This window comes from Phragmites australis, chromosome 12 (genome assembly GCF_958298935.1).
Source record: "Phragmites australis chromosome 12, lpPhrAust1.1, whole genome shotgun sequence".
NCBI classification, from domain to species: domain Eukaryota; kingdom Viridiplantae; phylum Streptophyta; class Magnoliopsida; order Poales; family Poaceae; genus Phragmites; species Phragmites australis.
This window is the reverse complement of record NC_084932.1, coordinates 7,415,277-7,427,590: the sequence shown is the minus strand read 5'-3', so window position 1 is coordinate 7,427,590 and position 12,314 is coordinate 7,415,277. Positions and strand designations below refer to the sequence as shown.

At 49.4% G+C, this 12,314-nt stretch overlaps 1 protein-coding gene across 1 annotated transcript; it reads right to left on the bottom strand.

The window, feature by feature from the left end:
* Positions 1–318: 318 nt before the first annotated feature.
* LOC133887517 (chitinase 2-like) lies at positions 319–1,621 on the bottom strand. Its single transcript, XM_062327496.1, has one exon. The coding sequence runs from the start codon at positions 1,584–1,586 to the stop codon at positions 666–668; it is 921 nt and encodes a 306-aa protein (XP_062183480.1). The 5' UTR covers positions 1,587–1,621; the 3' UTR covers positions 319–665.
* Between the last annotated feature and the right edge of the window lie 10,693 nt (positions 1,622–12,314).

The window sequence follows — 12,314 nt, the reverse complement described above, 5'->3', positions numbered from 1 at the left end:
GTTTTGCAAAAAAATTATTTTCTTTATAAAATAGGTTTTATTTCCTTTGGGGTTCGGAATTTGGGTTGTTACACGCATGTAGTGAACGTGTGTGCCAGCTTAAAACAAAAAGACAGCACTTTCACCTTTCTTCCATGATATTTTTGTATCCTGCAAGTCTTATCGTTTATACTACACCATAAAACAAAATATTAATTGAAGGGGCACACCATCCTTTTTTGTGCACAAAATATCAATTCTGAGACTAGGAAGGACGACTCGGCGTGTGCACAAGTGAACGTCCGCAAATTAATGATTTTGAACGGTGACACGGACACCTCAACGAAGCAAAGTTTAATAATGGAGCAACACTGCGGAACCACATTACAAGCGGCGAACAAACTTTTATTATTATTAAAAGTTATAAATTGCACATAGCGACACGCTGCTTATTCCTTATGGTGCTAATTACTATTTTTTTCAAGTGCCTCAAACTTAATTATTTTTCAATCACCATGCTAGCCTCTCAGCTGAACCCATAAGTAGTTGGATGTTGTTCCAAGAACCTATAGCTATTTGGTGATCGAAAAATAAGTTGATTTGAAGCATTTGACAAATAGCAAACTGATTCCTTATGAAGTCCTTCGTCCAGTGCAAACTAGAGACCGTCCCAACCACGGATCGGATCAATGGTTGGCGATGATCTGCTGTGCCTCGGTCTCATACTGGAAGCCGTAGCTGCTCCGCTTGGAGCTGTCCGCCGACCAGATGAAGAGCCCCGGCAGCTTGTTCTGCCGCTGCAGCTCCTTGGCCGCGCTGATGCCAAGGTCCGGCGTGATCCGGTCGGTCACGTTGCCGGTCTTGAAGCTGGCGAGCACCTTGCCGCCGGGGTAGTTCGTCGCCTGCTCGTCGTAGAACTGCACGTATGTTGTGACGTCGGTGTTGGCACCGTAGCCGTAGAACTGGAAGTTGACGTAGTCGATCACGCCGGAGTACTTGCTCCACAGCGGCTGGTAGTACATCTGCACCACGTCGTCCTGGAACGGCGCGATGGAGGTGGCGATGTTCGGCATCCTCGCCTTGAGCTCCGTCAGGAGCCGGCCGATGCACTCGACGAACGTGTCCACGTCGGCGCCGTCGGCGAAGTGCTCGTAGTCGACGTCCACGCCGTCGAGCCCGTACGTGTTGATGATGCCCGTGAGCGACGTCACGGCGTTGGACACCCACGAATCCACGGATGAGGGCGTGAAGAAGGCCTTGACGATGTCCTGCACGCTGTCACCGCCGAGGCCGGCCATGACGGCGACGTTCGGGTGCGCGGCTTTGATGGCGGCCACGGCGGCGGGGGACAGGTTGCCCGTGTCCCAGAACGGGCTGAACACGCCGTTGGTCGGCACCGGCGTGTGTTGCTGGTCGACGGGCGTGTAGTCGATGGCGAAGGCGAGGATGAAGTGGAAGCTGAGCATGGCGTTGATGGGCACGTCGGAGAACTGGACGCCAGTGAACTGCGCGCCGATGTACTCCCGGAACAGGTAGCCGTTCGTCATGGCTGATCCAGATGACTTCTGATCGTGTCTCGAAGCAACTAAGCAGTGCCGTGCACACATCAATGGAGGAGGCAAAGGAGCATATATATATACTCGCATTATGTTTGCTTCTGGTAGTTGACTGGCAAGCAGAGAAGAAACAAGTCATGCCATGTTCTGAAATGATATTCTTCTCACTGCAATATTAAAAGGAATCGGTCAATTTTGGCTCCTAGACCTTTTCCACTAAATCTTCTGAACTACAAATTAAAAAAGGATATTTGACTATGTATCTTGCAAAAGTAGTTTTCACCTTGAGACGGTTTAGGAGGATAATTTTGCTAACGTAAACTAAAAGACAAGAGAATTTTGCCACCTAGACCATACACGCGGCAAAGAGGTCGCAGTCGTTTCTTTCCTCCTTTATTTCTTCTCTCTAAAATCCTAGACAAACTGGCTACTCCTGCCCCTCAAAACGAGACCTAAGAAACCATGCATTCTTCATATCTCGCGGTCTCTGCGAAGGAAGCTAGTGCCTTAGCAAGCAGATCAGTGGCAAGGTCTCAACGTTTTAGACATCAAGGTCAAAGAAGTGATCATAGTGTTAGAGAACGTCACCTAGACATTTTTTTTTTGACCGTGCTATGAACAAGGATTTAAATGCAGTAGCTTGATCTATTGTATTTAGATTATACCTAAAAGGTGATGCATATTAGATTTTGCTAACTCATAATAGACCAGAATGAAGACCCAAGATATTAAGAAGAGAAGCTACGAAGGTCAAGACTTGAGAAAGGTCGAATTGAATAAGTTGCCTTGGAAAAAACTAGTCACCGTATGATGCGGCGAGGTTACCGTATGATGTCACACACCGTATGATACAGTGACTTTTGATAATTGGTGTAGAAGGTTTTTCAGGCTTTAAAGACGAAGTCACTGCATGATATGGTAGCACTATATGTATGGTGGTCTACATGATGGTGCACCGTATGTCTATTGCAAAGAGGTTACAAGTCGAGACGATCCAAGATTAAGTAACCGCATGATGTGGTAACCATAGAACGATGTAGTGTACTTCATTTCTAGAAGGTTTTAGGCTTCATAGAAGGCCACCCCATGATGCAGTGAGGCACCAGATGATGCGATGGGTTCTGACAAGGCTCTAATGCTAGAATTTCATACCATTAAAAATAGGGTCACTGCATGATGCGGTGGTCACCATATGTTACGGTGACTAAGAATTTCATAGATTCCTTCCCAACGGCTAGTTTTTAAGATTGGCTTTATAAATACCCTATCCATCGGCTATTTGAGATTGCTCACTCCCAACACAAAATATACATACATATTGGAGAGGGTTTGAACCACCATGGAGTTGATATTGAAGATTAATGCAATTAGCACATGATTAAGAACTTGATTAGTGCTAGTTTAGACATAGTGTGCATCTAGCTAAATGATTAGCCTAGAGTTAGATTAACTGAGTGATCAACACTTATTACTTTTGATGTTTGCCTACACCTAGATGGCTTGGCAGTGGTGAGTTTTGCGAGATCCTCCAACCGAGTATGTGGAGCAGCAACAAGCATTGTGAGTGGGTGGATTGGCTCGTGCCAGAGCGGTGAATCACTAACATAGTGAAGACAGTGCTGAGTATCCGGGTGTGCCTAGTAGGAGATCCACCATGTACCGATGCGTGAAAAACTCTGTTGGAGCAAGAGTTCATCTTGCCACAGCAAGTACGGCGATAGTTTCTTCTAAGGAGGAGACTCAAGCTTAGAAAAGAAGTTTAAGAGGAAGGAATACCACAAATGTATTGATGGTAGAAAAATGGATCCATCTGGGGGAGTATCACAGCGTGACTTGGTGTTTTTTCACCTCTGTGTCTTTCTGCCGTCCCTTGCCCAGGCGACCAGGGCTCCTATTTATAGGGTCGTGCGTAACTTGACGTACAAGTTATCACAATGTACAAATATCTGGGATCTGACCGAATTACTGGGCCTTATCTCGAATAACTACTTTCTACCCTACCTGGGAGATAAATATCCACCGTAGTAACTATCGTGGTACCTGCCCCTTGAAGGGGGCGAGCCGGTCACCAATTGCGGCACGGCGCCGTACTATCAGGGGTGTTAGGACAGCCTTAAATGCACTGGGGTGTCAGGATAGCACCACTTACATTGGTATTGATCGCCCGTCACTTCACATTGGGTCAATGGCAAGGGGAGATATTTCTCCCCCTGATATTGTCCTCGAAGGCCTGCTATTTCTTAGGCTTCGAAAAGCCGCCAGGGTGCTGGTGGGGTGGTTTGAAGGGTTCCACAACCTTCGGGGGTCAGGCCTGCTGCTGAGACTTCGGAGGCCGAAGGCTTCAGAGAGGCCAGGCGTGGTTCTAAGTCGTGAGAAGGCTTTGCAGGTATGAAGAGGTGGCACGAAGGAGCCCGATGCCTTCGGAGGTTGAGCCTTTAGCTGAGGGTCCGGAGATCAAGGCTCTGGAGGGACCCGGATAGTAATCTTCATCTATTATCCTCAGGCTGGTTTATTTTCCCCCCAATAGTACCCCCTCATTCTCGGACCCTGATGTTTTAGAGGGGGGAGATGATGTAGAGGAAAACCAACTCCTGCCTGGTATAGTATCAAGGATGCCCGATGACAATTCCCTGTCCTTAAGAAGTTTTTTCGTCGGGAACCGTGGGCATCGATGGCGAGGCCCAAGGCTGATGGTGTACTGGCGGTGGTGATATCTTGGAGGCGAAGTCGAAGGCTAAATAGGAGAGGTGGTTCACAACCCCCTCGGCCGTTAGCCACTGGCCGGCCCTGGAGGTATTTTATCTGGAGCCTGGCGACAGCGTGTCGGAGGCGAAGCTGAGGGCCAGTGAGGGAGGTGGTCCATGACCCCCTCGGCCTTTAGCTTCTTCCCGGCTCCGGAGGTACTCCGTTCGAAGCCTGGCGATGGTGCATCGGAGGCGAAGCCGAGGACCAGGCGGGAGAGGTGGTCCGCGACCCCCTCGTTCCTTAGCCACTGCTCGGCTCCGGAGGTACTCCATCCGGAGCCTGGCGACGGCGTGTTGGAGACGAAGCCAACCAGGCGGGGGAAGTGGTCCGCGACCCCCTCGGCCCTTAGCCACAGCCCGGCTCCGGAGGTACTTCGTCCAGAGCCTGGCGACAGCCTGTTGGAGGCTAAGCCAAGGGCCAGGCGGGAGAGGTGGTCTGCAACCCCCTCGGCCCTTAGCCGCTGCCCGGTTCTGGAGGTACTCCGTTCAGGGCCCAGCGACGGTGTGTTGGAGGCAGAGCCAAGAGCCTAGTGGGGGAAGTGGTCCGCAACCCCCTCAGCCCTTATCCGCTGTCTGGCTCCAGAGGTACTCCATCCAGAGCCTGGCGACAACGTGTTGGAGGCAAAGCTGAGGTTTAGGCGAGAGAGGTGGTTTGCAACCCCCTCAGCCCTTAGCCGCTACCCGGCTCCGGAGGTACTCTGTTCGGAGCCTAGCGATGGCATGTCAGAGGTGAAGCCGAGGGCCAGGCGTGGGAAGTAGTCTGCGACCCCCTCGGCCCTTAGCCGCTGCCTGGCTCCTAAGGAATTCCGTCCAGAGCCTAGTGATGGCGTGTCGGAGGCGAAACCGAGGGCTAGGCGGGGCAAGTGGTCCCCGACCCCCTCGGCCCTTAGCCGCTGCCCGGCTCTAGAGGTACTCCATCCGGAACCTAGCAATGGCGTGTCGGAGGCGAAGCCGAGGGCTAGGAAAGGGAAGTGGTCTATGACCCCCTCAGCCCTTAGCCGTTGCTCGGCTCCAGAGGTACTCCGTCCGGAGCGTGGCGATGGCGTGTCGAAGGCGAAGGTGAGGACGAGGAGGGACAGGTGGTCCGCGACCCCCTCGACCCTTAGCCGCTCCCCGGCTCTAGAGGCACTCCGTCCGGAGCCTGGCGATGGCGTGTCAGAGGCGAAGCCGAGGGCCAGATGAGGGAAGTGGTCCACGACCCTCTCGGCCCTTAGCCACTGCCCAGCTTCGGAGGTATTCCATCTAGAGCCTGGCGACGGCGTGTCGAAGGCGAAGCTGAGGGCCAGGCGGGGGAAGTGGTCTACGACCCCCTCGACACTTAACCGCTGCCCGGCTTCGGAGGTACTCCGTTCGGAGCCTGGCGACGACGTATCGGAGGTGAAGCTGAGGGCCAGGCAGCGTGGGTTTTTATTAAATGTTAGTATATTTTTTACAAAATGATGTATGAAATGTGTCTTTAAAGGAGATAGTTGGGTAATGATTTTACCTTTTATCATACGTGTTTGAGTCACGCGGGTCATACCTTTCCCTGTAGGGAGGGGGATTTTTATACCCCTTTGATCTGTTTGCTGTGCCTTTTGGAGGCTATCGGGTTTAGTACCCCTTTGGAATGGAGGCATTTGCCTTCAAGATACCGGGGTACTCTTCCCGTCAGGTCCTTTCAAAATCTTTCCTCCTGGCAGAGTTTTCAGAGAACATCCCCATTTGCAGGGGTTTTTGGAAGTCTCTCCATTTTGGTAGAGGTTTGGTAAACTCTATGTTGTGTGGAGATTTTTCGAAGTCTCTCCATTTTAGTGGAGGTTTGGTAAAACTATCTGTTGTGCGGAGGTTTGGTAAAGCTCTCCGTTTTTGCCGGAGGTTTTGTAAAACTCTCCGTTGTGCGGAGGTTTGGTAAAGCTCTCCATTTTTGACGGAGGTTTTGTAAGGTTCTCCGTTCTTGATGGAGGTTTTGCAAGGTTCTCCGTTTTTGCCAAAGGTTTTGTAAGACTCTCCGTTTGTGTCGGAGGTTTTATAAGGTTCTCCATTTTTGCCATAGGTTTTGTAAGGCTCTCTATTTTTGTCGGGGGTTTTGTAAGACTTTTTGTTTTTGCCGGAGGTTCTGTAAGACTCTCTATTTTTGTCGTAGGTTTTGTAAGACTCCTTGGCATGTATTAATGCTGAAGGCCCTACAGACTATCGGAGCTATGCAACACCTTGTAGGAAACCTAGGCAGTCTTACCTTCCAGGTGACCTAGGCTTGCTACGCTCACGGTGTATAGGCTTGTCGTGCTCCCGAGGAAACGCCTGGGGTGCACTGCAACACTATCCAGTAAGGATGTGCCTTGGCACGTGGCATTTATACGACCAAAGCTATGCAATACCTTCCAGAAAACCTAGGCTTGATGCCTTAGCGGTGACCTAGGCATGCTGCGCCCGCGGTATATAAGCATGTCGTGCAACGAGGATTTCTTACGACAGCATTCCTCAAAGCACCGCATCCTCACATCAGGATCATCCCCTGATATGTGGCATCCACACACTATCGAGGCTACCCAATACCTTCTAGGAAACCTATGCAGTCTTGCTTTCCAGGTGACCTAGGCATGCTACGTCCGCGGTGTGTGGGCTCCACCACCTACCAGGGCAAAGTCTACCCTCCAGGAAATCTTTTCAGGTGAACTTGGGTTTAGGCAAGCAATGCTTACTAGTGCGTGGTCCTGTCACGCCTTTGAAGAAATCCCTCGGGAGCGTCGCAACTACATTACCAAGAAAGTCCATTGATAACCGACATGTACACACTATCGAGGCTACACAATACCTTCCAGGAAACCTAGACAGTCTTGCCTTCAAGGTGACCTAGGCATGCTATGTCCGCGGTACGTGGGCTTGTCACGCCACCCAAAGATGTCCTATGGGTGGCACCACAACACGGTCTATCAAGGAAACCCCTTGATATGTGGAAACTACACTTCTGAGGCCGCACAATGCCTTCCAGGAAACCTAGGCAGACCTGTCCACCCAGGCGACCTAGGCACGATGCGCCTGTGGGAGTGTAGGGATTTTGTATGGTTATACTAGCTAAGTTTTGCAGTCTACTGTTGACAATAAGAAGCTAGTTGTAGCATAAAACATAGCTAGGTTATATAATTGTTCATGCTAAATGAGAATGTAACTTAAGTTCTATTGCTTCTACCTAGTGGCTATCTATTGCAAAAGACTTCTAGCAGTAAGGTTGGAGGCCTCCAACAGACTCTAACCTTGCTGTATGAAAGACTAATCACTAGGTAAACTACTTGGTAGTTAACAGTGGGAGTATCTTTGTAGCAATAAGGCCTCTATTGTGAGGCTTGGTGGCCTCGAAGCCTGTGGCTAGGCTGGGAGAGGCGGTGCTTGACCCCCTCAGTCTTTAGCCATTACCCGGCCCTGGAGGTAATCCGTCCAGAGCCTGGCGACGGCATGTTGGAGGTGTAGCCGAAGGCTAGTCGAGAGAGGCGGTCCTCGACCGCCTCGGCCCTTAGCCATTGCCTGGCTCTGGAGGTAATCCGTTCGGAGCCTAGAGACGGCATGTCCCCGACCCAGTTCTCGTTGCTGGATATAGTACCGTTGGTAGTAGGGTTGGTAGTGACGGTGCAAGGTTGAGGGGCCAGGGAATTGCCCGGGAGTTTTCCCCAGACTTCCGAACCCTGCGTCATCCTTTGTCGGCTCCTTCTATGGACATGTATTCTGCTTGCTTTCCGAGGTATTCCTCCCAGAAGGTCATGAGGGTGCGGCAGTCGTTGGTGTTGTGGTTGCACCCTGGTCTGTGCAGGATGCACTCGTGTGCCTTCGGGCGCACTGAAGCTTGGAGTTGTCGTTGGGGTCGCTGCCGAAAGCGATGTGTCCCGGAGCCTGTGGTTTCTCCAGGGTCTCCTTCCCCTTTGGGAGACCGTTGAGGCTATCCGGTGAATCAACTTTTGGAGCCAAAGTGGCTCTGACTATGCCTCCCTAGACGAGGTGGGCTTGAGGTTCCCTGCGCGCAGTTGGTGTTGCGAGGGCAGTGTTGGAGGCGCTGGCGGGGTCTGCGCACCCCGGAGCCCTGCGTCTACTTGGAACCCTCTTTCGCTTGAGGGGCCCAAGGAGGACGCTGGGTGGATAGACTTTCCAAAGATGTTGGCTCACTCGGGGTATCCCAGGTGTTGTCGAAGGGGATACTTTGAGATCAAGCCCAAGCGGGACACTCTTGAGTTTGACTGCCAAAAACCACTAGAAGGCGACCTGCTTGACTATGGCTTTGGCCGCATCCTTTCCTGAGGCGGCGAGGTCTTCGTCATGCAAAGGCTGGAGGGCCTCCATGCCGTCTGGAGTTCCTATACCGACCTAAGGTTCTGGGTTGGCTAAAGTCGGAGGAACGCCATCCCACATGGAAGCAGGGCTGGAGCATGCATACGGTGTGCATGGCTGAGACAACCATGAATATGGTTGCATACTTGCAATGATGGGTGTGGCGATTTTGGCTAGCAGTTTGGTGGTTTTCCTAGTGGATTCCTACCCCTCTTAGCACTTCTGTGTTCGAATCCCCATGGACGGCACGCTATTGGAGCAAGAGTTCGTCTTACCCCAGCAAGTACGACAAGAGTTTCTTCTAAGAAGGAGACTCAAGCTTAGAGATGAAGTTTAAGAGGAAAGAACACCATGAATGTATTGATGGTAGAAAAAATGGATCGATCTGGGGGGAGTATCACAGCATGACTCGGTGTTTTTTCACCTCTGTGTCTTTTTGCTATCCCTTGCCCAGGTAACCAGGGCTCCTCTTTATAGGGTCGTGCGTAGCTTGGTGTACAAGTTATCACAATGTATAAATATCTGGGATCTGATCGGATTACTAGGCTTTATTCTGGATAACTACTTTCTACCCTACCTGAGAGATAAATATCCACCGTAGTAACTATCGTGGTGCCTGCCCCCTGATGGGGGCGAGCTGGTCGCCAATTGTGATCCGGCGCCGTACTGTCAGGGGTGTCAGGGCGACCTTAAATGCACTGGGGTGTCAGGATAGCACCACTTGCACCGGCATTGATCGTCCGTCACTTCACATCGGGTCGGTGGCATGGGGAGATATTTTTCCCCCTGATATTGTCTTCAGAGGCCTGCTGTTTCTTAGTCTTCGGAAAGCCGCCCGGGCGCCGGTGAGGTGGCCCGAAGGGGTCCACAACCTCCGGGGTCAGACCTGCTGCTGAGAGTTCGAAGGCTGAAGGCTTCAGAGGGGCCAGGTGTGGTTCCGAGTTGTGAGAAGGCTTTGCAGGTACGAAGAGGTGGCACGAAGGAGTCTGATGCCTTCGGAGGTCGAGCCTTTAGCTGAGGGTCCAGAGATCAAGGCTCTGGAGGAACCCAAATTGTAATCTTCATCTATTATCCTCAGACTAGTTTATTTCCCCCCCCCCCCTCCCAACAAACTCTAACATCAAGAACCACATAGTTATTTGACTAGGGAACTTAGCCCTTGTGAGGGACTCCAACATTGAGTAGTTGGGAGAGGTAACTCACCAATACCACGTGAAAGGTCGTTGTATCGAATTTACACTCTCTATTTGATTTACATTCCACACTTTTATATTATACTTTTTTATCTTCTGAATTTACCTTTCCTAGAATTATATGTGTAGTTGCTAGGATCAGAATTCTAGTGTGCAAAACTTTATTACGGTAGAGTAGTCACACTAGATAAACTTAGAAAAAATTTACATAGAAATTAATTTAGATTTATTGTGTTAATTTGAGCTGAATAGTTTTTAGAAACCCTAAATCACTCATCCCCTCTACTCTTAGGATGTCAGCAGTCCTTACAATTAGCCACCATAGCCGAGGGGAGCATTAAGGAGATGAGGGTGCAATGCAGAGAAGAATATGCATGGAGATGTTGAGTCCGAGCGAAGATAACCATAATTTGACCATGACACCGGCATGTCCACTTAGGAATTCAGGACAAACATAGGAACGTTGAAGCTCCAGGCTTTAGATGACAGTAGGTGAGTTTGATGATGATGAGGCCAAGGGGTTTGGAATGTTTGAAGGAGATTCTAGAGTTAGAATTTTTGTTGATGACTTGAGTGGTGAATCATGATTTGGGAGGGACCATGGAGGCGGAGAAGAGAACGAGCACCGAATTGTGTGATGAAGCACCGATGAGGGTGACAAGGCGGAGGAGTGGGCGAGGCAACCGCATAGCAGGCAGAGCAACGCAAAAAATTGTGTGGCGCGGGGAGGTTGTAGCAACCTGGGGTGTGACCGTGTAAATATGGCAGGGTGCGGAGAGGTGGTAGTGCAAGTAGATCCACACATCGGTGCAACATTTCTGTAAGGAAGGAGTGTAGATGTAGATAGAAGTATAGATGTAGATATAGATGTAGATATTACCACTGATCTTCATATCCCTGCTCTTACAGAAATTTTCATTTGCCTAAAAGTTTCACGAAATGCACAGTGGACAAAAACAATGGAATGCTGTTTGAGTTACAGATGAGAGATATGTTTCCTTTGAAACAATCCACGTATGCTGATTTGCTACGTCATGTCCACAGCGACAAATAAAACCACCTCCAAAACAACACAAGGGATCAAGTGGTCTGGCATTATGATTTTAGGAGGGTTAACTATCATCCGTTCTGTAGATGAGTAAGCTGTGGACTTCTCGCAAAGTTCAAGACGGCAAAATGTTTTGTGTAATAATGGTCGAGTTGCCTACCTGCTTGGTCCGCGACCATTATATACAGATCCACCCAAAATGACGAAAATACATGAACACAAGAGCATTGTAGTTTCAGAGCCCTTCTTCTGTTCCATTGTAATATGAGGAGATATGTGGGTCAGTGGATGTACAGTTGAGGACATCGCACACACACTATACTTTTGACTTTGAATAGCCTCCCATCTCATACTATTCAACGAGGACTAGGGCCACTAGGTACCCCATGGTCCCTATCTCTCGTTGTCATACAGCGCTCATCTAGGAAAATTGTTCCTTTTATTTAGTATTCTCTGATAAAAAAATACATAACCTTTTAAACACTAATTTTTATTTTTATTTATTAATAAAATTTAATAAATTTATGAGATTTAAATTATGTTGTAAGATAAATTTGTACATATGATTTTTAAATTTCTAAACTAAATATTTTAGAAATTATTAGAGTCAAAGTTTTATATCAATCATATCTTACCTTAAGTATTTGTGCTCGAAGGAAGTAAGTTTCCAAGTCCCACCGCATTATTCCACAGCAAAGTGGACTTCGTTGCATTATTGGAAAGAGCACATGTAGTCCCCCGACTACATGTGCCCTTGGTTGAACACAAAATAAATTTACGTTATGACATTAGGGCCACGTGTCCTTGCGTGCATCCATCTGGCATCTTCATGGTGGAAGAATTCATTGTAGTTTTTCAACCAGTTCACGTGAGTTTCGTATAATATGCTATGCAATTCGTCGGTTTCCATGAAATGTCACCTTATTCACAGAACACCTCGACTACGCTAAGCCGAGCTAAGCTCTGCCTGGCGTCACGTGTACGTCCACCTCCATGGCTGACCTGCGTTTGAGCCCAGGAGCGGCCGGATTCGAAGCCGAAAGAATGATCGGTGTCACCTTCATAGAATCCCAGTGCATCTCACGGAATGAACACTAATAATAAACGACATTTGTTTTCCATAGAGATTTCCAAAGTTTATCCGTGTCAGCACTGAACCACCCTGACCCGCGCGCCCATGTTTGAGCCGCTGAATTGATCGACCTCGTCGTCACAGCTCGAAATTTTTGACTGCTGCAGAGAGAGTACTGCATGGGATAAGCACGATCGACAACGGCAGCCCGGCCCCATGAGCTGTGACGCTCGCTGTTCAACGACTTGTCCGAAGTCTTCAAGAATCAAGTGGAAGGATGCGCGGAAAATTTCAACATCGTCGGAGGCTGCTTGCGATCGAGACCCAGCGCACAACTCGTGCAAAGTCTTCGTCCGCCTCGTGCATGCATGGATCGATGCATCACGCAAGGACGCGTGGGGCTTCTCATGAACAGAACGACCA

Bases quoted from the DNA above. Each gene is read 5' to 3' on its own strand.
- LOC133887517 (XM_062327496.1), bottom strand. From the start codon at position 1,586: ATGTGTGCACGGCACTGCTTAGTTGCTTCGAGACACGATCAGAAGTCA.